The following is a 25,290-nucleotide window of genomic DNA, read 5'->3' on the forward strand; positions in this document are numbered from 1 at the left end:
TGGCTGTCATATGGATCAGACTTTTGGCGTTTTAGCGTCGCAGTCATGGAAAATTTATCGATCCAGTCAGAAATACGCCGCCTCGAACTTTCTTGGCGCACAACAAGATCAGCGAACTCAAGGCTCGCCACTTTCTAAAGTGCGCTAGCGCCTTGTGGCCGAACGAAGAGACGATCATTTGACCAGCTGGCTTTACACAAGGGCAAGGAAGTAGTAGTCTACAGTCTACTCGACAGATGCGTAAGGCAAGTTCAAAGAGTAGCACGAAATTCAGAAAGATTGTTGAGGTCCTATAGCTGTCATTCCTCGCCAGTAATTCTACTGCTACGATGGGCGCTTCTGAAGCTCCAAAAGCCACATTCTAGCAAAGAAAACTCGTCTACTACCCCACTACCGAAAGGGGCCCCCCAATACCACAGCCTTGAACTCAGCATGCGTCACGCTAATCGAAAACCTTATGGAAGTCTAGTTCATAGGTGATTAGGTGTCTCTAAGAATTTTCAGTCACGGAATACAGTCCTTGGGAAGAAGTAGAAGACGGAAATAGACGACTAACTTCGCTTGGACGTTCTATCGTATCATCGTCATCGTAACGTCGCCTTGTTGGTATTCCCTTATTACATTTTCTCCATATCTGTGACCAGAAGGTTCTTGCTGACTTTGGAATGAGGCAGTAAGCCACCAAGGCCAGCACACATAGATCAGTAAGGATCCAATTGATTAGAAAAGCAATCCAACCAGGGTCTAGTTCTTCCTCGGATATACAACGATCCGATGTTCTTTGAATAGAGGCATTCAGGCACTTGAAATACTTTCTAGACGATTTCTCGGCATAAATAATAGTTGTCGCCATACTTGAAGCGAAACTCAAGGGGAGAAGAACAGACAATGGAAGAAAACGCTTCTGAACCAAAGCGTAGGCTTCAATAATTTCGTAACGTTTCCCAGCGGATATCCCACGAAGACTGAGTCTTTTTGCCTTTGTAGAAGAACTCACATAGCAATATGTATCATTAGAAGACGCAGTGTCTTACCTGATGCAGTTTTACCATGACAAAAATAGACATAAGCGTGCCACAACAAACTGTTATGTCAGCTGGAAGCGCAAAGAGGTAAAATTCCCAGAAAGCCGACTCAGGGCCACAAGAGATCGTGTAGGGCGTTATTCTCCCGTACTTCAGACCGTGTAAGAGAGCAAAAGTGACCAGTCCTCCAGGGATAATTAGCGATAGGGTTAGCTGAACAAGAAAGAATCTCTTGTGACTCTTACGGCTAAACCGTCCAGGTTTCCAGACTGTCAAAACCGTGTTAGAGACAGAACTGGCCCACCAGAATATCAGCGAGAGATAACCAAATTGAGAAAGTACTCCTAAATTTAGTAAAAGCGTGAGAACTTTTGAGAGCACATTATGCTCTACCTTGGGCATGGCAAATTGTAGTCGGGTAAATCCAAGAGTCAAACATACTCTCGTATTTACAGTAACTCCGATTTTCTCCCAATAGCAGTGGAAGGATCACGGCAATGTCTACAAGGAAGCTTCATTAGCTTGACAGAGTATTATGTGTGCACTTACCAAATACCGTTAACGAGGCAGTTAAAAATAAACCGGTTGCAGATTGATAGCTCGGCCTATACAGTAGTAGATATGGAATAGGAAATTAAAACGTATGAATTTTTACGCACAAGCCTTTTGCTCCAGCCCACGTAATGAACAAAATCGTAAGACTAATGACGTGAAGTGGCACAGAGACGTACATTGCAATGTAATACGATTTAACGCCATTTTGATGCGACTGATCGCACGGAGGAGAGCAGTACAAGCCACGCTCTCGAGCATATTTGCTACGTGTGGGTATTAGAGGCCTTGGACAGGTTGTTTTATTTGAGATCCTCGAGTCGTTAGGACTGATCAAATTATGTGCACACGTGGGAATCGTTAGACAGGATATGACGTTCTGTAGAAACGGCATCAACCGACGAATCTCGTTTTGGAATTTAGACAATTCCACGCAGATGTTCTGGTCATTTGAGGGATTGCTGCCGCAATCGTTGAAAGCGTAATGGCAAAGAAGCGATTGAAGTTTAATTCCATCCGATAATGAAAGTAGATACACAGCTAAGCTCTTCAAATCTTTCTCCGCTTTTGAAAAGTTCCCGCAGCCCGATACCGAGACATTCCTTTGGCTATTTTCGTTCGCACTCCAATGGGGAAACACCGAACGGCAGACAGATCGGTTTAATGAAATTGTGGGGACGACTTGACAGGACGTTGACTTAGAGGTTTCCTATCGAAAGCGACCCGAGGGTTCAGCGATAAAACATCGCTTTTCAGTAAAAACGCGACGGCGTTCGCGCGAATCATGCAGTTCTTACCGAAGAGGTGGTCGGTAGGAAGTAATAAACGTAGACGGGCGTAGCGGTGAGGATAAGCAAAACAATCAGGCTGAATCCAAGACCAATCTGTATCAGGTGGCTCCACATTTGTTTGAAACTCAACCGTCGACCTTTGCGACGTCTCTCACTAGTTGTTTGCAGCATCGCAAACCGTTTAGACAGAGAGGAGGAAGCGAGGCTAAATGATTACTGGCGTGCTCGCGTCGGCTTCTTATAAACGTATTAGCTGAGGTCAGGCGTCTCTCATCCCGGCTCCTCGAGAATCTGCCCGGTTTCCCAAAGCTACTGGTTCTAAGCGATCAAATGAAGTTCTGTCTAGAAACGTTATTTATATTTGTTACTAACCGTTCATCGCCAATACTAAACGAAAACGGGAGCATATAACAGCAAACACCTCAAGAACTCATCTTCCTAACGCTCCTAAGGAAGTAATCCTATAGCTCGGAGTTCAGTCGACGAGTAAAGTTTATTTGAGTTAGATGAGACTAGTGAAATAATAGACAAAGCTGGCACTAAATAATCTATAAAACGCGACATACTGAAACCGATACTAAACAAAAAAATTTGAGTGAGTGAGTAAAATCTATTAGAGATCACATGCAAAGAATTCAGCTTGGTGTTCATCACATTTCAACGCTTCTAAGCAATCTAAAGGCGCCTAAGGGCGCTAAGAGTTTTTGGCCATAGTACAAAGTCGTTTTGAAGATGTTGAAGACGGAAAAAGACTTGTAAGTCTAGTTCATTGGTGATTAGGTGTTTCTAAGAATTTTCAGTCAGGGAATACAGTCCTTGGGAAGACGTAGAAGACGGAAATAAACGGCTAACGTCGCTTGGACGTTCAATCGTATCATCGTCATCGTAACGTCGCCTTGTTGGTATTCCCTTATTACATTTTTTCAATGCCTGTGACCAGAAGGCTCTTGCTGACTTTGGAATAAGGCAGTAAGCCACCAAGGCCAGCGCACATAGATCAGCAAGGATCCAATTGATTAGTGCAGCAATCCAACCAGGGTCTAGTGTTTGCTCATACGTACAGCGATCCATTGTTCTTTGATTAGATGCATTCAGGCACTTGGAATATTGGCTATATGATATCTTGGCATAAATAATAGTTGTCGTCATACTTGAGGCGAAACTCAAGGGAAGAAGAACGGACAACGGAAGAAACCGCTTCTGAACCAAAGCGTAGGCTTCAATAGTTTCGTATCGTTTCCCAGCGGGTATACCACGAAGACTGAATTCTTTTGCCTTCGTAGAAAACTCACATAGCAATACGTATCATTAGAAGACGTGTTCTCTTACCTGATGCAGTTTCACCAAGACAAATATGGACATAAGTGTGCCACAAAATATTGTTATGTCAGCTGGCAGCCCAAAGAGGTAGAAGTCCCAGAAGGCGGACTCAGGGCCACAAAGGATTGTGTAGGGCGTTATTCTCACGTACTTCACACCGTGTATGAGAGCAAAAGCGACTTGTCCTCCAGGGAGAATTAGCGATAGGGTCAGCTGAACGAGAAAGAATCTCTTGTGACTCTCACGGGCAAACCGTCCAGGCTTCCAGGCTGTCAAAACTGTGTTAGAGACAGAACTGGCCCACCAGAATATCGACGACAGATAACCAAATTGACCAAGTATTCCTAAATTTAGTAAGTGTCTGAGAACTTTTTTTGGAAGCACATTATACTACCTTGAGCATGGCAAATTGTAGTCGGGTGAATCCATGAGTCAATCATACTCTCGTATTTACAGTAACACCGCTTTTGTCCCAATAGCAGTGGAATGATCACGGCAATGTCTGTAGAAAGGCTTCATTAGCTCGGCAGAGTATTTGTGTGCACTTACCAAGTACCGTTAACGAGGCAGTTAGAAATATACCGGTTACAGATTGATAGCTCAGCCTAAAAAGTAGTAGAAAGGGAATTGGCAATTAAATAATACGCAGCAGTTATAACATACAAGCCCTTTGCTCTTGCCCAAGTAATGAACAAAATTGCGAGACATATCACGTGAATTGGCACAGAAATGTACATTACAATGTAATAGGATTTTACGCCTTTTTGGTTTTCCTGATCGCACAGAGGAGAGCAGTACAAACCACGCTCTCTAGCATATTTGCTTTTTGTAGGTATTAGAGGCCTTTGACAAGTTGTTTTATTTGAGATACTCGAGTCGTTCGGTCTGATCGAGTTATCTGCGCACCTGGGAATCGTTAGACAGGATATGGCGTTCTCAAGCAACGGTATCAAACGACGAATCTTGTTATGGAATTTCGAAAATTCCAAGCAGATGTTTTTGTCGTTTAATGACTTGTTGCTGCAATTTGTGAAAGCGTAATTGCAAAGAAGCGATTGAATTCTATCCTTTGATCGAGGTAAATACGCAGCAGCTAAGCTCACGAGTGTATTCAAATCTTCGTCTGCTTTTGAAAAGTTCCCGCAGCCCGATACCGAGACATTTCTTGGGCTAATTTTGCTTGCACTCCAATGATGAAACACCGAACGGCAGACAGATCGGTTTAATAATATTTCGGAGACGACTTGACAGGATGTTGACTTAGAAGTTTCCTATCGAAAGCATGCAACCCGAGCGGGTTAAAACACGGCATGCTTTCGCTTTCAAGTAAAATTGCGACGACGTTCGTGCAAAATATATAGTAGAGTTCTTACCGACGAAGTTATCGGCACGAAGTAATAAACGTAGACGGGCGTAGCGGCGAGGATTAGCGAAGTAATCAGACCAAATCCGAGACCAATCAGTTTCAGGTGGCGCCACATTCGTTTGAAATTCAACCGACCTTTGCGATGTCTCTCAGTAGGTCTTTGCAGCATCGCGCGAACCGTTTAGACAGAGAGGAGGAAGCGATCTAAATGAGGGCTGGCACGTTCGTCTGCTTGTTTTAAACGTATTATAGCAACTCCTACGTAACGAGGAATCAGCTATATAAATAGTGGCCGAGAACGTTGCAGGAAGAGCGCTAGGAAATACTTTTATTCAAGTTTCAACACCAGCACAAACGAAATCAATAACTAAATAGAAGAGAGTATTTTACTTTCTGCATGACTTTGACTGTACCGGTAATTGCCAGCTATAAACTACTTTAGAGGCGAGAAAGTCTATTGGAGAGCTACCTGAGGGCACGGTCGGGCTAAGAACCGAGAAAGAACAACATGCATGCTTTCTCAGTTTTAGTTTCACGTTTTCATTGAGGCACGGCATGCTTTCTCGTGGATTTTCAGTTTCGCGACTTTCTCGCGAAGTACAGCATACCCCGACGAAGCTATTAGTGCAAACTTCAACGGGAGTGACGATGAGTATGTATAAGAACAACTAGGCTAAATCCGAGGCCAATCGGTACGTGTACTTGGCCCCACATTCGTTGCATGGAAATTGCATCAGCCGACCTTCGTTACTGTATGTCATGTATTAATTAACTGAAGGCGGAACCGAGCGCAATAGTGCATTCAAATCTTCATCTGCTTTTGAAAAGTTCCCGCAGCCCGACACGGAAACGTTCCTTACGCTATTGTCGTTCGTTTCGTAATTTGTTCACACTCCAATGGGGAAATACCGAACGGCACACTGATTGATTTAGCATCGGTATGGAAACTACTTGAATCGATTCCGATTTACAGGACATAGAGGCTTCCGATCGAAAGGAGACTGTTAACTTTATAAAGTAAAGCATGCATCTTTAGTTGCTTTTGTTTCTATATACTGCATGCATGCGTGAAAGCGCGCGACGACCTTCAAGCGAAGTACATTGTACTTACCGAAGAAGTTAGCGAGACGGAGACGAAGTAGTAGACGTAGACGGGCGTAGTGGTGAGTATAATCAAAACTGTCAACCCCAATCTGAGGCAAATCAGGTTCGTGTGGCTTCGAATACTTTTGAAGTTGAGCCGACTTCTGTCAACAGCTGGCAGCATCGCAGTATAGACAGAGAGGAGGAAACGAGGCTAATGACTAATGACAAAGGCGTCAGATCCTCGTGCATGCGCATGCCCCTCCCTTTTAGTCATGCATTTTTCAGTTTCAGTTTCGATATGGCGAGTGTTTTCCCTTACGAGCTCCAAATCCTCGTTTATTCTCGTCAATTCTTCAATTACTCCTTGTCTTGTCTCTCGCTGGATTTTGGAATACAGTTTCGTGCCTTTTGTAGCACTTAGACACAGAACACACCTTTCTGTGGTGTGTCTGTCGCCATTTGCGAGGCAAGCCGAAAGTCTGGAGTTTCTGCTTAGAAACGGCGCACGGATACCATTCATGTTCGTGAGATTCTGTTTACGAACTGTTTACGCATGCTCGGTCTCACTTGTCTTTTTTCTTCGCTTAGCACGTCTTTTCAACTTGTCCAACTTGTCTGACACTCTAAATGTAAAGCATTTGGAATAATCTTGGTGAGTTTAGCGTCCTGTCGGGTTCCAGCGCCACGAAAATCGAAAACGGAATTACCAGGTCTCTTTTCTTTTGTTTCCGACCTCGAATCGCGCTCTAGACTACCAGCGGAGGCGACTATTGGATCTATTTTGGCAGCCTCAAAGTGAATTCAGCAAGAAACGCCAGTAAGCCTGATGAAATCTAGAAAATCTAGCCGACCGCTGAAAACATTCTCTCTTAGTCTAGGTGGCTCTGGCTCGTGCAACTGAAGCAGAGAAGCTCTCGAATCAGTTCGACGAAACTATGAGCAGTCGATTATTTCGCTGGCGTCTGTTCACCGATCAGAGCATCAAGTCGAGCAGAAGAACTAAGTTCACTATGAAATTCGTCACGAGAAAAGTAGACTTGGAGCACGGTAAGGACAGACTCACTGGTCCAGTCCGAGGATAAATATGTCCCTGTCTCATGGGGTATCAGGGACCGATTTATCCTCAGACCGATTTATCTTCGGACTGGTGTTCTCTAAGAATGGAGTTATTGTAAGTGTTATTATGACAAGAGTTTCGTGTTGCAGAAAACGTGTTAGAAGGACTAAGACAACGGCTGTTTTCATGCATCTTTTCCTGGCTGCTTTAATCGAAACGGCTGTGCGTTAAATAATTAAATTGGAGGACGATTGGGGACGAAGTGAAGAAGAATGTGTGAACTACAGAAGACCACGGACGTCACTACATGGCTCAAACGCGGGCACATTCGACAAGCTTTCCGATGTGGTCGTTCACCTCCGGGCCCCGAGGTGACTAAATAAAAACTGGCCCAACTCTTGAGCCAGAGAGGTAAAAAGTGGCTCGAACGCAGGGGAGCCCAACCCCTACTCCAGTGGCACGAGTGATAAACTGCCACCCCACTTGGGCAAGACGCGGTGGGTCACAATAGCGGTCCCCCTGGAACCAGGCCGGCAGCACTCACATCCGAGCGCTGCCGGTCCCAGGCGTCCGAGCCGGGAGACTAAACAGGCTCCAACTCCGACGGGGGAGTAGTGAGGTTGACCCCCACCCAACTGAAGCCTGTACGGGTCCTTGCGGCCCGTGCAGGTGGACAGCAACGACAGGAAGACCTCTGCGCAATTTTTTTGTATTTCCGGTTTACTTCCGGGTTTATATTTAATAAAATTGTGGCTTTGTCGATATCAGTTCTTCTGCGTGCGACGCGCCTTAATTCCTCGCGCAGACGAGACCTTTCAGGGAAGGTCCCGGAGCAGTTTCAAATCTAAATGCACAAGGGTCATGCTCAGGACCCTTTCACATTGCTACGCTACAACAACGACGGCGACAACTACTACTACAGAGGGCTAGTTATAAAAAACTGTCAGATAAAAAGTGTTACAAAGCCATCTTCTCTGCCTTTGTATTTCTTCCACGACTGCCAGACGCAATATCTTACAAGAGGCTTTCCAGATAAGACACAGATTCCCAATATCTACCAAATATGCAAAAGGAGACAAGGATGAATAGGCTATAGCGAAGGGAAAGGCTAGGATTAATGCTACTTGCCTTTGTAAGAGCAGGCAGTTTGAACCCCTGGAGCATGACGCAGTAAACATTAGGCCATTCTATGACGTGGAGTCGCTGTCCTTTTTCTTTCTTCTGCTTCCTTATTCCTAAAAATAGGTATGAAAAAATTCCTCAAATCTTGCTTAAATTTAACTTAGGTATAGAAGTTCCTGAGGATTTTATAGGCCGTAAACATGATTACCAATCGAATCCAAATTTTAGTGGAATCTCACTTACATGATTTTCACAAATTTCCGCTTTCGGCGAATACTCCCCATCTTTCAACCTCCACTAAAGCAGAATCATGCTGAAGACAAAGACGAAGATAGACAAATCAATTGGACCGACAGCGTAGTGACGCGCGCGCGGTGCTGTGACTGCTGTCAGTCTCGACGGATACACTACACAGAACAAAACTAGGAGAAACAAAAGTATATAACAAATAGCATTGAACCAGGCATCTCCCCGAACAACAAAGCCCAGGTCCTATAGCCTAGACCTACAAAACACTAAACTAATGACGGTAACTAAAATAAGCTAGCTGAGTATTGCCTGTACAGTCTAACCAGAGAGAAATGGTGAGACAGGGAGAGAAGAGGGGATGCATATATGCGCCGCGCGACACTCAGTTTATCTTGTTTCTGCACCTTTGGTGGCCCTAGAACCGCCAGTAAGGCGGTGCGAAGTATATATTTATATATAGACTAGACTCCTAAGGCTTATGGACTAGCGTGCATGGGGAGTATCTTTGCTAGAATGCTGCCTCTTGGGCTTCAGACGCGCCCGTCATAGCAGTAGAATTACTGGCGCAGGACGCCAGCTGCATGAGCGAGCTTTTTTCGCTTTTGTGCGGCCCTAGCTTTGAATTGACCTTACGCGTCTAGGTCCGGTTGCTGGGTGCTTCCTTGCTGAGGACCTGAAGCTTCCATTTGACGTCGTCGCTCTGTTCTAGTCTCACTAGTCTGGCGCAGGGTCTGGCGATGCTAGTAGATAGCGCACTTTAGAACAAACCGGATCGAGCAACCATCCCAACAAGGAAGTCGTTTCGACACGCTTTCGGTTAGTTCGCTGATGTAGGAGACGGGAAAACAAGACGTCTTTGCAAAAATCACGTGACTAGGGATAGAAATATGTCGATTAGTACAGGTCAATAAAAGAATACAAAAAGAGAAATTGTACGCGCAGTAGAAAGTGAGTAGTGAACCTAAAGGGCGACTAAAACAAAACTAATGAGTAAAGGTCGAAATAATATACTGTAAATAAGACGAGGTCCTCCTAAAAATACTTGAGTAGCTTCTCTGCACCTGAGACCATAGGTAATTAGGGGATTTTCTGCAAATACATTCGAGTTGCTTTTACCAGGAAAAATTTCGGAAACTTGCGTTGCGTATCCATTTTGTATCAGCACTTCGATGAGGTTTCTTCGAGTGGCGCTTTTGCCACGAGTATGTGCCCATGTGTCTAGCATCGCCTGTGCGCCGTCACGATCGTGTCGCTCCTTTTGAAACGAGTTCAACTCGTGACTCTCAAAACCTAGCATTGCTCCTATGTCGCGCCACACAGTCAGAACTAGTTTCGAAGCCGTGATTCTTTCTTCTTGAGTAACTGGCACGTCAAATTCTACGAAGAAAAATACGCCAGTTTTCATAGATTTGTCGTGCAACAAAGGACAAAGCACAGCTATACCGCTACAGCCTAGCTGCATAACCCCATAGCGTATCTAATTATAGGACGCAATATATGGCTCACGCGATGTGAAATCTGTCGACAAGGCGTCAAACGCGTCTGAAAAAAGCCGGCCGAGTCGCCCTGCAAACTCCAAATAGAGAAAACGTTTGCATTTGCAGGTATTAATATTGCTTACTTGCAGCGATGGCAGACGGAGAATTAGCCTCAAGAAAAGCCAAATCATTCCTAGCGGCTTTTTCCTGCAAAAAAAGAAATACGATATTCGCATGCCCAGATTGTTCACCTATTTACTTCTTCTTCAGAAAGTTTGAGACAGCCACAGTCATTGAGAATCACCAGCAAATACAGCAAGCTTAACTCCCGAGCGGAGTCAGCAAAACTGCTCGTCGTAGCGTCGAGATTTTCACTCCAAAGAGTAATCAATTGATCAGCCGTTCTGCACTGATATCTATCAACTGCTGTAAAGCCAGGCAAACGCTTAGCTAATGCCGATCTCCCATCGGGATCCTTGTCGAGGCACTCGCAAACGGCGTAACGAGCCTCGTATGGAAGAAAATAGAAATGATTTTCGGGAAGGGCAAGAAGGTCTTTCAAAGAGTCCTTTATTCCTCTTTCGCTCACTGTTGCGCTCGAATACTTCGAACTCTCGATAGCTTCTTCGACAGCCCGTGATTTGTGTGCGTGAGGAAAGTCTTTGAGCTGCTTCAGTTCATCGCAGCTGATATAAAAAAGACTTAGCACGGTTCCGGGACTTTTAGATTGAAGAACTCTCGTTCCTACGTCCATTAAATCGGACAGATGCTTCTTGCATTGCCCTTCGGAATGCTCGGGACCGCGGACGATGAAATCGATCGCTCTTTCGCGATCTTGTAGTACAATCATTCCTTCAGGGGAATAACGGCCAATTGTTCGCTCAATAATTAGACCACTTTGCCAAAAGATGGGTTCTGACGGATGGAAACATGGAGCAGCTTGTGCGCTGATCTGAATGTGAGGCATAGTTCCTGGAGGAATTATATCGGTCACGTTCTCGCTCATTAAGCGACGTCCGACGTAGACAGTCATATCACGATTTTCTCGCCACACGCGAGGCGAGCGATGTTCTTCAAATAGCGCTGGAAACAGGTACGTCTGGTTGGGAATCAAAGACATGTAGCATATTTGGGAACGACAAAGAAGAGAGATTATATCGTCGGCATTTTCGAACTTTCGCTGGTTGAAGGTCTCAAGCACTCTCACGATTATTTCTCTACTTATTGCGCCAGCGACAGGACGATCAAGATAAGCTTGAGAAGACAGCAGTGGACTGATGACATTGCCAAAAAGCCACGGAAGATTTAAAACGATTGTGCTGTCTACAACAAGAATCTAGAAAAGTACACACACTGCATGTATATTTGCCGTAATTGCAAGAGATTCGTACTCACTTCTCCTATCTCTTGCAAAACCTCGACCAGAAGATTTTGATCCTGCTCTGAAAGACCAGCGCAGACACTTTCAACCATAAGTCTTTTAAAAACGGTAGCGTCAATGAACCGGATGCAAGAGGATTCGTCAAACTATAAAGCAACGAATTAATCGTCCGCTCTCAGGCAGAGTAGGTAACATGTATAACTCGCCTTGTCGCTATTAGGAACTAAACGGTGGCTCTTCAAGGCAGAAATGACGTTTTGACGCAAATTTGAAGTAAGACTGTAGCTGGATGACGCTGACAAAAAACGATAGAAAAAGCCTAGGATGTTTGTCGGTGAACTTCTGGCAGAACTCGGATTTCGCACGATCGGCAAAAACGTCTTTCTGACTTCTTCGATAATTGCTGGAACACCTTTCGCAGTCTAAAAAGAAACAAAGCTTTAGTTTGAAATCCAATGTAGCAGAGGACATGCAGCGTAATAAGACCAAGCGTGAAGCTGTTTACTTTAAGAGCGAAGAGCTTTAATCGACGAAGAGTTTGCTTAAATCGTTCAAATTCGATATTCTGCGTTTTGCGACAGTCTAAATGATGATAGCTGACATAAAACCAGTAACCAAACGTGGCCTGAAGATACGAAACGAGACTGTTCAACACGGCTGCGCCAAAACTATACCCAACCCGATCTAGCTTGCTGCCTATTACTACAAGGTGGGCTTTTTCCGAAGGAAAAATGCTGCGTTTTAAGAATGACACCCAATAGTGGCTCGATCTCCTCAGTTCCTCTTCGCCTCGCGTCAAATCGACAACGAGAATGAAGATCGTCGAAGATGCTGAAAACCAAGGCCCGAGCATTTTGTAAAAGAATTGTAGGCAGGCACTATCGAAAAGTAGAAGCTTGCCCGCAAACGTCGTATCGGCAGTGAAGATGTCAGCGATGGACTGAACACCTCCGCCCTTTTCCCCGCGATTCATCACGGAATTGATAAGAGTTGTTTTTCCAGCTCCAGATTCGCCAACTAGACAAACCTTCACTTCGTCCTGATCTTTTATTCCTTTTGCGTGAAGCTCTCTGTATCGGTATTGAGCCTTAATCGAAATGACGTCACCATGGAAACAAAGTTGTGAGAGTAAACGACGTACCCAAAAACCGAAGAAAACGTTCTTAAGTTCTAATGGAAAGGGAAATTCGTGGGGAAGACGTCCGTCCTAACACGAAATGTTGGCAAGTTTTCATTTTAGAGCACAGTGCATGCGTACTTACTTCATCGCGGACTGCGGCGAGTACAGGCGATCGAGAGAGGATCGATTTCACGATAAAAACAGCGTCGCTGGAAATTTCGCTTACTGAAGCATGCTGCTGTTTAATGATTTGCACAACTGACTCGTCACACTATAAAGCATAAGGTATATTAATTAACATTATATTGCTATCTCAACACTGGAAGTCTTACAAAGGAATCGAGATTTGCAACAGAAGCTAAGAGCAGTGCACCGATCGAATAATGACGGTGAAAGCAAGCGCAATACAATGCGTTCTTCCCCTCCTAAAATGACGTGAAAGTAACCGTACTAACGTCTGCTTCGCGGAGATTGAGACATACCGGGTTGCGCACATTAGGATTGCAACCTTTTCTCAGAAGTAATTTAACCATGTCGGTATATCCTGACGAACACGCTTGAAGTAGTAGAGACTTGAAGCAAAGAAGATCGATTGATCCGCATATGAAGTCTAAAAAATAATCAAACCTTTCCTGAAAGATTGACATCCGCTCCGGCGTCAATCAGAAATTCGGCTGTTGCATTGTCACCACTATTACACGCTGCCTCCAAAGCAAACTGCCCACTCTAAAATTTGCAACGTGACCTTCATGAAAAGAATCGAGATGATTGCTACTTTGTTTGTTTTATTAACAGCTGCCCCAGAATCAATAAGTAGCCTTGTAACTTCAGTGTTGCCTTTTTCACATGCTGCTAACAGTGGAAATCTCCCAAACTAAATTCCAATTTAAAGACGGTTAAGCTAATACTGGAGCACGACCTCGTCTTCCTCATCAACGTTCGCTCCGGCGCGAACTAGCACCTCAGCAACTTTTAAACGACTACTGCGACACGCTTCTTCCAGCGCAAAGCGTCCGTTCTAAAATCACAAAGTTTTTATTTTGTCACGAAGAATGCGTTCAGTGCCACATACCCCTCTCGCCTTACGGACATCCACTCCAGTATCAATTAGCGTTTTGACGTATTCAGCATTGCCAATTCTGAATGCTGCTTCCAGCGCAGAGCGTCTGTTCTAAAATGCAACGCACACTTCATAAGAAATAGAGCTCTGAAGATAACCGTCAAATGACCCTACAACTAAGGATTCTTATATCAACAGAGCTAGCTGCTACTGATTCAGAGTACATATTACGTATACCTTCTCAATCATCGGAAAAGTAGAAGAAAGCATATGTTGCACCGCGTCAACGTTCCGTTTAGCTGTCAGAGCCGCCCCAGTCTGAGCGTGACGGCATATATCAACGTGAAATAGGTATAATCATCAATAAATAATAACTACCAATTTACGAAGACTTTCTTTCTTTACGAATTGTATGTTCTAAAAATCGAAAGTTCTTTCTTTGGTAAAAAAGAGATTGAACTTACTGCAAAAACAGAAGAACCTTTCAGCGCCTTCTCCGTCTCTAAAGAAAGCCGCTGTGACTTCATTGTACACTTCTAGTTTTAAACCCTCACCTTCTAAAATCGCTTTTATCTTTTTCATACGTAGCTCAGACTTCAGACTTTCATCAGCAAAATCAAGAGAAGCAAATGCTGACAAAAAACGGCTTTGACAGAAAGTTCCTGAGTACTGTTTCGACGTGTCTTTGCCAATGTGAACCATAGTACGAAGAGCCTCAGCCACTGGTAGCAATAATGACGACTGTCTGAAAAGACGAGCGATCTTCACTGGTTGGAGGTTGCCAAACTGAACTGCAGCGTGGGAATCAAGTTGAATGAAAGACAGTAAAACGCGAGGATCGTGGAGATCAGAAAAAAATTGTACAAAATCAATACCTCTAAGGGTAAGAAACACAGAGACGCTTCCGGAGAGAATTTCAATGTTTTCATAGCCTAAGAGACTGGGAATTGCTCCAAGCAGACGCTTTTTTTTGTGCCAGAAAACGTTTCTTGTTGGTTGTGGGTAAATAGATTTGTAGTTCGCACTTCTTCGAAATTTCAACGTCAGGCCTACCTTCTTCGACTCTCTTCTTCTGTCTTGAAGGTATGCTAAACGGCATACCCTCAATAAAAAGAAAACTAACTTCAATTTCTTTCCCTGGTACGCCGCAAATCGACTGTAGCAAGCCCTTGACACTGTTCCGATAGTTCTCAAACACTTCTTTCAAGGTTTCGTCAACATGAACGAAGATCATTCGAAGAGAAGCGTCTAGAGTTCTTTCATCACATCCGTCATTAGGAAGAGATGACTGTGGACGAACTACGCTCACTGAACTCCCAGAAGTTTGCATTGGCGATGCCAAACTAACTTGACCGATTGATGATACCTTCCGTCTAGGAATCTTGCTAGCGGAAATAAATTGTTGCTGCCGTGCAAATTGTTGAGAAGTAGAAACTTCCGACTTCGAGCCGCTTCGGCGAGCCGAGTCATGCACCGAAACACGACTGTTAACTGAAGGGCTCAGAATCTCAAAAAGTTTATCACCTCCGTCAAATTTTTCAATCACGGAGCAGAAGTCTTTGAACGAGGGAGGAGGACACCTTTCTAGTTTCATGAGCAATCTGCGAGCATTTTTGCTCTGATCAAGTTCAGCGCGACCAAGGTTTTCTATCATTTCCACATATGTAGCATAAGTGAGGCATTTTTTCGCCAAAAGCATATCCATCAGATCTTCGTTGATGATGCTGGAAAGAGCAGAGACTGCTCGGTGCATTTCGGGAATGAGGCGTTCTTTCCACTTCGGGTCACTCATATTGGATCTATGAAAGAATGCGTACAGTATTACTAAATCCGGCTCGAGAGATCTAACCAACGAGCGTGCGAAGAGAAGGAGTAGGCTTTGAATTATTTCTTCCTTCGACCAGTTAGGCTATAGTTACAACGTTCGGAACTCAAGACTAAATCCGCGGCGTAGGTTGCTAAAGGTACGCGAAAGTTAGTCCCCCAAAATCGTCTAATCGAAGACGTTCAAAAAAACGCGTTTCGAACGCTCGCCAAGGTGGCTAGACGACTGAGACAAGCTGAAAATGGGTGAGCGGAGGGTGGCGTTGGCGACGTCCCGGATAAGATGCAAACGAAATGCATGCTTCGTGTTGATCGGCTTCATCATTGGTCAAATGGCGTATTTTCTCAGCTCATACGCTTGCACCATACACTAGTGCATCTACTGTATGCACTGAGGGTGGCGGAATCGAAGCGGAGTGTCGCGTTTAGGCAGCGAATGCGCAGATCGATGTCGGTGCTCTCTTCCAGCAAGAAAGACTCGTTCGATCGGCTCGTGTTCATCCTAGGACGAAAGGAAAGACCGAGACACCGGGAACGACATCTTCTGCGATGTCACGTGAGCGATGAATACATATGCAAATATTTATTCATTGCAACGGACGAGGCTTCTATAAATCGTCTGATCGAAAACGCCTTTTGTTTCAGAATTATTTGACTTCGACAGTGTATTCGCATTTCTTTCCGTAAAAGCCAGGCTTGCACAGACACCAATCGGTAGAAGGGCTGCATACGCCGCCGTTTAGGCAACTATGAGGAGAGCAATCTAACAAGAGAAATCCAGAGTCTACGACTGCTATTCTACTAATTTTTTTAAATTACCGGGAATGAATCTACGACGGCGTCGCTTGCAAGTAGATCCACTAAAGCCCGGTGGACACGTGCAAACATGTCCTTCGTTTCGACCTCCAAGAGAGGTGGGAAAGCACTGGGACTTGGGCGCGCGACAAGGGTTTGGAGAGCATGGACCTGTACACAAGTTCTTTACGCACACGAAGCATGGTTTTGTCTACAGTAATAGCGTACTTTTATACTGGCAATAGCGGCCACCAACACCTATTGGGCAGAGGCAAACATGACCTTTTCCATTTAGATTAGGGACGCAACGTCGGTAGTAACCGCAAGGGTTAGGATGGTTCCGAGTCGCGCAGTCTGCTAGAGCGCTTCCAATTGCAGCAAATACGCACAAAGCAACTACCACCGATTTCATCTTAGCTTTTGACGCAGCGGTAGATACAATTGCCCAATACACACGGTTGGCCTTTCCTTTTATTCCGACAGATCGGAAGTGTCGATTCATATATAGGCATAGGCTACTGACGTTTATAGGACGCTTAGGTCGGACGTTTAGAGGAAGCTTAGATCGGACGTTTAGATTAGAAGTTCCTTGAATCAATAATTGATTGTACCCCTCCCCCGCTCCCGCTCCTCCGCTCTTACGCTCGGCGAAGTCCTCCTCAGAGCACGGATTCGAGTGGAGTCTGGCCAGACACCAGCCCCTTTCCACGATGATGATGATATTATAGAATTTATTTTTCTATTTTGACCAAGCGGTGAAAGTGGCTGGACTATATGTTTCGAATGCTGTGCTGGACATTGGACTAAAATAATTATGCCTGTGGTGCTCTCGCCCTCATTTATTGCGACTTGGAGAACGTTAATTAATTCACGTGATAGCGTTGTCCCGGAAGGGATTTCTGCCTTTGTTGAGCTGAAGTTTCGAAGTAGTCTTCTAGAAGCACCGTATTGTACAACGCGACAATGGTCCACGTGGTCGGCGCGTGACGCATGCATAGAAGTGAATCGAAGATAGTTCCGTGCCTTGCCCATCAATAAAATCACGATAAACTTAACTATAGCTCGAACCGGCCATGTTGCTGTTTGTATAGCAGAATTTACGTTCATTAGCAGGTTTTCTTTGTTAGCAACCAATAGAGGCTCCTTTTTGCTTATATGCATTTTTGCATAGTTTTTCTTTCTTTAGGTAGCGGCTCTATAGCTTCTTGTTATATGTGCGACAGGAAAGGAAAAAGAAATTCTCTTTGCCTTATCGGATAAAATGATAACATGCACCAAAACCTTCCTGGTGTCCAGCTAAAACTCTTGGTACAACAAATGCTCCGCCAATCTACATGGTATTCTGTATACTGTACCTAGAATAAGTGCATGGCCGAATCCGAAAGCTGCATGATCTCCGCCTTTATGTACCGCGTGATTGACTGATTTCACGGTACATTCGGCCGTTTCTTTTTCACCGGTGAGCTAGCTCGTCTTTTCACTAGTAGCTACAGTGGCTAATAGTTGACGGAGATTTCTTGACGCGTCGTGGTGACGTTATTAAGACAATTTTTTTCAGTTGCTCTGCTTTTTTTTCCGGTTTTGCTGGCGCTCGTTCGTTTCGCTTTAGCGTCGTCGTCGATCCTTTTTTCGTAGTCGTGGTATCACCACGGATAGTAGAGTATACTCTACTATACTCTACTAACACTGTTCCGGTGGGGCTCAAACTCGTCTTCCAAAGTTTTGTCAACATAAACAATAACGTTTTTAAGAGAAGCGCTTGAAGTTCTTTCAGCGCCTCTCGAAGCTCTAGCACCAGAAATTGATGGCTGTCGATGAAATTCGCTTATTGAACTTCTAGAAGGTTGCTCTGCATGGTCTCGCCGACGTCAAACTAAGTTCGGATTTCTTTAGTCTAGGAATTCTGCTAGCACTGTCAGCTGAAATAAGCCGCTGGGCAAATCTTTCTGAAATGCCTGCTAAAGCCCTGTATTGCAGGTGTCCAGTTGAAACAAACAAATCTCCGCTGCTGCCGTGCAGTGAAACTTCAGTCTCAATCTGTTTCAATCTTGTATCTTCTTCTAAGTCTCGCACGACTTTGACCATCATTTGGCTTGCATCAATAAATTGCGAAACTAAAACATAAGCAAACTTGCCGAAACTGATCATAGCCAACTTATCTACGTCAAGCAGGAATTGAAGATTCTCTCAATTTCGCTCAAGATTAACAAGCAGATTGATTAGGCCTTGCCCAGGTACGTGTATTAATAATGTAATTGAGCTTTCAGTGACGTCGATTTCTATGTCAGATTTCGACAGGTCCATGAGCCTGCATAGGTACTTTGTAATCTTTCCACGATTGCTTTCAAAGCAGTCGGAATCACTATTTGGAAAGAGTATTCGTAACTGGGTTCGAGAGCCAAAAAAAGGACTTGAATCTTCTCTTTGCTCTATTGTTCGCTCTCGTTGTCTTCTTTGCCTCAGTTCAGATGAAAAAATCGGCTCGAAAACAATCGTTTTTCTCGGGTACACCGCCGTCAGGTACTGCAGCAACATAGATTTTATAGCAACTTCATGTGTCTCGTACACATCTTTCAAAGACGTATCTATTTCAATAAAAATCAGCTCTTCCTCTGGTGTATGGGCAGGCTGAGAGACATGCTCCTTGAGAAGCCGACAAAGGTCGCTACCGCCGTCAACCTTGTCCAGAATGGCGCAGAACCGGTCAAAATTTGGTGCTGCTGTGTTCTGGAGTATCCGAAAGACAGTTCGAGCTACATCTTCGCTTACTGAGGTCCTTTTGAGTCGGAAGATTTTGTCATGGTGATGCTGCATTATGATTCCCTTAGCAAGAAGGTGATCCGGAAGTGGGCCACCAAGAAGGTTGACGAGAAGGGGTACGGCCTTGGGCAAAACAGGAATAAGATATTTTTTCCAGTCAGGATCAGCCATCGTTTGCTGCAATACGCGGGAATAATTGAACGATTCGCTCTGCCTTCCTCCAATGGAGCGACGCACTCGCGCAGACCTCGCAAGCAACGGAGTAAGCTTCTTTCGTCGGCCAGTTAGGCTAGTCACAACGTTCCGAACCCAAGATCGAATCCCCGGTGAGGGTGCTGCCCAAAGGTAGACCTACGTGAAAGTTTGCCGCCCAAAATCGTCTAATCGAAGACGCGTTCCGAACGCCAGAAGGGCCTCGCCAAGGATGGCTGTACGGTAGACGGCTGAGAAAAAGGCGTACGGTCAGGGTACGGAACCGAATCTGAGACCCCGTGTTTGATCACGGATACTAGTATGAGTCTGTATCCGTGGTCATATGGCTCAGCTCTCCTGGCGATTGCTTACACCACTTGCACGTATCTACGGTATGCACTTAGAGTGGCAGAGTGGCGGAATCGATGCGCAGCTGTAGATCGATGTTCGTGCTCTCTTCGAGCGAGAAAGACCCGTTCTGAATTTGCTTGATTGCGTCTCCGCACGGATACTTCTAGTATCCGTAGGCAAAATGATATTCCTGTACAACTACATCTTGTGCGATGTCACGTGAGCGATGAATACATATGCAAATATTTATTCATTGTCACGGACGAGGCTTCTATAAATCTAAATCGTCTGATCGAAAACGCCGTTTGTTTCAGAATTATTTGACTTCGACAGTGTATTCGCATTTCTTTCCGTAAAAGCCAGGCTTGCACAGACACCAATCGGTAGAAGGGCTGCATACGCCGCCGTTTAGGCAACTATGAGGAGAGCAATCTAACAAGAGAAATTCACCGTCTACGACTACTATTCTAGTATTTTTTTGAAAGTACCGGGAATGAATCTACGACGGCGTCGCTCGCAAGTAGATCCACTAAAGCCCGGTGGACACAGGCAAATAAATCCTACGTCTCGAAAAGAGTTGGAAATGCACATGGACTTGGGCTCGCGACAGGGGTTTGGAGTGCATACACCTGTACACAAGTTCGTTATGCACACGAAGCATGGTTTTTGGTAGTCTACAGTAGTAGCGTATACTTTCAATTTCACAAAAGCGGCCACCGACACCGGGTGGGCAGAGGCAAAAATGATCTTTTCCATGAGTGACGCATTTTCCGGAACCGCAAGGGTTAGGATGGATCCCGCAGTTGAATGCTACAGCGCTTCCAATTGCAGCAAATACGCACAAAGCAACTACCACCGATTTCATCCTATACGCAGCGGAAGATGCAATTGCCCAATACACACGGTTGGCCTTTCCTTTTATTCCGACAGATCGGAAGTGTTGATTCATATATAGGCATAGGCTACTGACGTTTATAGGACGCTTAGGTCGGACGTTTAGGAAGCTTAGATCGGACGTTTAGATTACACGTTACTCGGACGTTTAGGAAGCTTATATAGATAGATAGATCGGACGTTTGGATTAGACGTTGCTTGAATTGATCGTACCCCTCCCCCGCCCCCGCTCCCCCGTTCTTACGCTCGGCGAAGTCTTCCCTACAGAGCACCGATTCGAGCGGAGTCTGGCCAGACACCAGCCCCTTTCTACGATGACGATGATGATGATGCTAGAGAATTTATTTTTCTATTTTGACCAAGCGGCGAAAGGGGCTGGACTATATGTTTCAAATGCTCTGCTGGACTTTGGAGTTTGGACTAATGCCTGTGTGCTCGCCCTCATTTATTTCGACTTGGAGTACGTTAATTCACGTGACAGCTAGCGTTGTCCCGGAAGGGATTTCTGCCTTTGTTGTTGAGCTGAAGTTTCGAAGTAGTCGGCGTGACGCATGCATAGAAGTGAATCGAAGATAGTTCCGTGCCTTGCCCATCAATAAAATCACGATAAACTTAACTATAGCTCGAACCGGCCATGCATGTTGCTGTTTGTAGCAGAATTTACGTTCATTAGCAGGTTTTCTTTGTTAGCAACCAATAGAGGCTCCTTTTCGCTTATATGCATTTTTGCATAGTTTTTCTTTCTTTAGGTGGCGGCTCTATAGCTTCTTGTTATATGTGCGACAGGAAAGGAAAAAGAAATTCTCTTTGCCTTATTGGATAAAATGATAACACCAAGACCTTCCTGGTGTCCATGCAGCTAAAACTCTAAATAATGCTCCGCCAATCTACATGGTAATCTGTATACTGTACCTAGAATAAGTGCATGGCCGAATCCGAAAGCTGTATGATCTCCGCCTTTATGTACCGCGTGATTGACTGATTTCACTGTACGTCCGACCGTTTCTTTTTCACCGGTGAGCTAGCTCGTCTTTTCACTAGTAGTTACAGTAGCTAATAGTTGACGGAGATTTCTTGACGCGTCGTGGTGACGTTATTACGACAATTTTTTTCAGTTGCTCTGCTTTTTTTTCCGGTTTTGCTGGCGCTCGTTCGTTTCGTAGTCGTGGTATCACCACGAGTATACTCTACTATTCTCTACTATCCGTGGTATCACGGATCTTGGCGATTGCGGCTTCCCGATCGCAATCTGCCATCTCGATGGCGGCGGGGAGATGGCGTTCAGCGAATTCGTCGGTTTCCGCTTCGACTTCCCAATTTTCGAGGCGTAAAAGGAGGAGAATCTGTTTTTAGATTGCAACGTACGCTACCGCCTTACGTCATTATTGCACCACGTAAAGAAAGAGCGCGATCGTCGCTTTTCTCGGCGCCCCGTCGTTCGTCGGTGTCAGTATCGTTTCAAGCGTCGTAGCACCAATCGAATGGACGTCGTGGAAGCCGAGCGGCGCCCCACTCCGTGGAAACGAGTGACGCCCGAGCCGTCGAACCCGTCCGCGTGCTCTCTCGCCGTCCTCATGGACGAAGAAATGGCGAGAACGATGCAAGAGAGCGAGAAGGCGGCATACGAAGAAGCGAGCGCCCTTCCGCTCATCGTCGCAACGGAAAACGAAACGCAGGACGACGATCTCCTCTTAGCGCAACTACTCCAATCGGAATTCGACGCCGAATACGACCGCTACTCGTCGGCGAACGAAAGGCACATGAACGGGAACAAGAAAGTGAGCATATCGTTTCGAAACTATCGTCACGTTCCCTCCACCGAGTCCCCGGATGATGACGAAGACGATTATGACGTCATCGATGAAATGACGTCACGTCGGTCTCCCGCCGCCGTCGTTTCTCCGTCGACGTCGACGTCATCCTCCTCGAAATCGCGTCGACGTCGAAAATGGAAACAGGGCGTTCCGACGAAACACGATCTCGCCGTGTGCGGACGAAAGAACGTCGAGCGCGTCGCCTCGCTTTTCCCGCCCGACTTTGCGACGGGCGACGTCACGAACGAGGCGGACGACTTCTGCTTTTCGAATCGAGTTTACACCGCCTTGAAGCGGCATTCGATCAAGGAAGAGAAACAGGCGCAACGAGTTTTCGATAAGAAAGATCGTTCGACGCACAATCTCTCGCTCGATCCCCAAACGCGTTTGATTCTTTTCAAACTCGTTAGTTCCGATACGCTGAGCAATGTCAATGGTTGCCTAGCGACGGGGAAAGAGTCTTCCGTCTATCACGCGTTTGGTGGGCGTGGCAAGGAGGGCGAATGTCCCGTACCGCGCGAATGCGCCGTCAAAGTTTTCAAGACAACGCTGAACGAATTCAAATCGCGCGATAAGTACATACGCGACGATCATCGTTTTCGTCTTCCCTTGGGTCGACAGAATCCGCGAAAAATAATTCGAATATGGACGGAAAAGGAAGCGCGAAATTTGCGACGAATGGAAAAGGCGAACATTCGATGTCCGCGCGTGATTACGCACAAGAAGCACGTGCTCGTCATGGGATTCATAGGCGACGATCAGCGGGGGGCCCCTCAACTGAAAGACGCCAAGCTCGACGAGACGAACGCTCGTCTCGCCTATACGCAATGCATTAGCATGATGAAAGTCATGTACGACGATGCGCGACTCGTTCACGGCGATCTCAGCGAATTCAATATGCTTTGGCATGGCAACGAGGTCTATTTCATCGACGTCAGTCAATCCGTCGAGCCGTCGCATCCGCATGCTTTCGATTTTCTCTATCATGATTGCGTTAATGTTGTCGAGTTCTTTCGTCGGCTTTTGGGCGTCGAGCGCGTTCTGTCGGCGTCTGAGCTGTTTGTGCATGTCTGCGGGGTTGCCATGGCGTCGGGCGAAGAGGCGGAGACGTTGGGTCGATTGAAAGCGTTCAATAAGCGAGAGTCGAGAAGAGAGGAAGAAGGGAAAATGTTTAGGGAAGATTTGCAGCGGAAAGAAGAGACACGCGAGATTGATTTTTAGTTGAAAACTTCTGCTTTTTAGGCGCACGCGATTGGTACAGTATGAGATATTGGCATGTGGGGGAATGTTGTGACGAAATAATGTACGAAGCCAGTTGTCGTTCTTCCCGGAATAAGAGCCTTGCTTTTTGAAAACCTTTCCGCCCGCTGCTAACGATTTTGAATTTGGTCCATAATTAATAGAAAGGCCGCTGAATCCTATATTTATGATTTAGGGCGAACAGCACGATCTTTTGACGAAGATTGAAGACATCAAAAGGCTATTGCTCCGACAGATGAAAGATCAATCGGTGGTAAACACACCACGCCCATCTGGCAATCCCACAAAAGCGGTCACCTGATTACTCCGCCCAGAAGGTACTCATTGCAAAGCCCTTGATTTGCGCAAATGGAATATCTCACAGTCACGCTGCTTGCTTCGATTCTTGTCATGCCGGCCTTGCTCTGCTCCGGCGACAAGGTCGAAGTGTACGTCCTCATGGGACAGTCCAACATGCTAGGTGAAGGTAAAATCGGCCCGGATAACGTGAATGGCTCACTCGGATATGCCGTCAAAACCGAGCACAAGTACCCCTATCTGTGGAACAAAACATCCAATACATGGGCCGTTCGCGAAGACGTCCGCTACGTGGAAGTCATAGGCAGTGGCAACTCGTCATTCGAACACTCCAGCCTAGCACACAACGAGTTTATGACGGTTACGGGAAAGACCATTGGTCCAGAACTAGGCATCGGAAACTATGTCGGTATGGTGTGCACACAAACGTCACATCTAATTTACGCTCAACCTAACGTATTGCCTTAGGCAACGCCACGAAAAATCGAGTCATGATCCTCAAGGCGTGCATCGGCAATAGAGCTTTGGGCTGGGATCTGCTCCCGCCTGGAAGCCCCGGCTGGGAATATAAAGACAGTAAGAACGTCACTTGGGAATATGCTGCCTACCATCAGTCACCGGAGAGATGGCAAAAAGGCACGACTCCGAAGCCTGTTAACTGGATGGCGGGCGAGCAATATGACGGCGATACCAACCGCACCGAGTATATCCTCTCCAATCTCACCTATTTCTTCCCCGGCGCCACGGACTACGAAATCGCCGGCTTCTTCTGGTGGCAAGGCGATCGCGATAGCCGCGATATGGGCCTTGCAACGAGATACGAAATCAATCTCGTAAAGTTGATCAAGACGCTGCGCGCTCAGTTCAAGGCACCAAACGCCAAATTTGTCACTGCCTCGCTCGGTCAGACCATCAAAGGCTCTACCGACGGTGGAGGCGTGATTCTCGATGCCATGTTCGACGTTGCCAATCCGGCCAAGTATCCCGGTATAAATAATATTCGCTAACTCGCTATCTTTTTTTTTGATTTCTCGCTTGCAGAATTTAAGGGCAACGTTGCAGCCGTGTACACGCACCCGTTGTCTATGGGCGGCAGCTCGGGCGCCCACTACGGCGGCAATGCCGAGACGTACATGAATGTCGGCCAAGCCATGGGCGAGGCCATGGTGGAACTCATGAAAGCGGATAATGCTTAGCGTTGTCCGCTTTCGCGCTACGGAAACAAAAGCACGCGAAGTGTAGGGATTCTTGTGCTATCTGTCGATTGCTTGTCTCTCGCGCTGGCTAAAAACTCGTTTTGCAGATGCCGCACGCGTGGCTTTGTTGTGATCGATGGCGTATGTGTGCTACATATACTAAAGGAAATGCGTCGTTTGCGCAGAGGCTGAACCTCTAGGCCACAAACCTCGTATTATACAACTTACTGGCCAATTGCTTGATGTCTTTCGCGTCTTTATGATGTGCAGGATCGCGTTATGGAGTCTCGGACGTGATGG

The 25,290-nt window shown here is 45.8% G+C and overlaps 4 protein-coding genes and 3 long non-coding RNA genes across 8 annotated transcripts; 3 read left to right on the plus strand and 4 right to left on the minus strand.

Annotated features, from left to right (window-relative positions):
• Positions 1-267: 267 nt before the first annotated feature.
• On the minus strand, positions 268-2,627 carry LOC136190884 (uncharacterized). The gene is made up of 6 exons (XM_065979179.1): positions 2,375-2,627; positions 1,685-2,286; positions 1,575-1,630; positions 1,419-1,526; positions 1,035-1,369; positions 268-979 (listed from the first exon to the last, which is right to left on the minus strand). The coding sequence occupies exons 1-6, from the start codon at positions 2,537-2,539 to the stop codon at positions 491-493; spliced, it is 1,755 nt and encodes a 584-aa protein (XP_065835251.1). The 5' UTR covers positions 2,540-2,627; the 3' UTR covers positions 268-490.
• Positions 2,628-6,726: 4,099 nt separating this feature from the next.
• On the plus strand, positions 6,727-7,964 carry LOC136190904 (uncharacterized). 2 transcript variants are annotated; one of them, XR_010670661.1, is made up of 3 exons: positions 6,727-6,957; positions 7,014-7,187; positions 7,347-7,964. It is a non-coding gene; the product is annotated as an uncharacterized lncRNA (long non-coding RNA). The 2 variants fall into 2 exon arrangements; XR_010670660.1 differs by having other exon boundaries at positions 7,014-7,964.
• A 1,478-nt stretch (positions 7,965-9,442) lies between these two features.
• Positions 9,443-15,697, minus strand: LOC136190872 (uncharacterized). Its single transcript, XM_065979158.1, has 21 exons — positions 15,457-15,697; positions 14,162-15,406; positions 14,072-14,109; positions 13,986-14,024; positions 13,845-13,925; positions 13,620-13,718; positions 13,467-13,565; positions 13,323-13,421; positions 13,175-13,273; positions 13,030-13,119; positions 12,880-12,972; positions 12,690-12,818; positions 12,569-12,634; positions 11,933-12,514; positions 11,634-11,849; positions 11,442-11,573; positions 10,306-11,382; positions 10,190-10,253; positions 10,075-10,134; positions 9,685-9,945; positions 9,443-9,629 (listed from the first exon to the last, which is right to left on the minus strand). Exons 2-21 carry the CDS (start codon positions 14,307-14,309, stop codon positions 9,601-9,603), a joined length of 3,501 nt encoding a protein of 1,166 aa, XP_065835230.1. The 5' UTR covers positions 14,310-15,406; positions 15,457-15,697; the 3' UTR covers positions 9,443-9,600.
• A 291-nt stretch (positions 15,698-15,988) lies between these two features.
• On the minus strand, positions 15,989-16,653 carry LOC136190897 (uncharacterized). The gene is made up of 3 exons (XR_010670645.1): positions 16,455-16,653; positions 16,251-16,397; positions 15,989-16,194 (listed from the first exon to the last, which is right to left on the minus strand). It is a non-coding gene; the product is annotated as an uncharacterized lncRNA (long non-coding RNA).
• A 3,107-nt stretch (positions 16,654-19,760) lies between these two features.
• Positions 19,761-20,400, minus strand: LOC136190899 (uncharacterized). The gene is made up of 3 exons (XR_010670650.1): positions 20,223-20,400; positions 20,018-20,158; positions 19,761-19,961 (listed from the first exon to the last, which is right to left on the minus strand). It is a non-coding gene; the product is annotated as an uncharacterized lncRNA (long non-coding RNA).
• Positions 20,401-21,796: 1,396 nt separating this feature from the next.
• Positions 21,797-23,551, plus strand: LOC136190886 (serine/threonine-protein kinase RIO3-like). Its single transcript, XM_065979181.1, has one exon. It carries the CDS (start codon positions 21,905-21,907, stop codon positions 23,456-23,458), a length of 1,554 nt encoding a protein of 517 aa, XP_065835253.1. The 5' UTR covers positions 21,797-21,904; the 3' UTR covers positions 23,459-23,551.
• Positions 23,552-23,799: 248 nt separating this feature from the next.
• Positions 23,800-25,183, plus strand: LOC136190888 (uncharacterized). The gene is made up of 3 exons (XM_065979191.1): positions 23,800-24,203; positions 24,263-24,781; positions 24,836-25,183. Exons 1-3 carry the CDS (start codon positions 23,846-23,848, stop codon positions 24,988-24,990), a joined length of 1,032 nt encoding a protein of 343 aa, XP_065835263.1. The 5' UTR covers positions 23,800-23,845; the 3' UTR covers positions 24,991-25,183.
• The last annotated feature ends 107 nt before the right edge of the window (positions 25,184-25,290 follow it).

Source organism: Oscarella lobularis, chromosome 9 (genome assembly GCF_947507565.1).
Source record: "Oscarella lobularis chromosome 9, ooOscLobu1.1, whole genome shotgun sequence".
NCBI lineage: Eukaryota > Metazoa > Porifera > Homoscleromorpha > Homosclerophorida > Oscarellidae > Oscarella > Oscarella lobularis.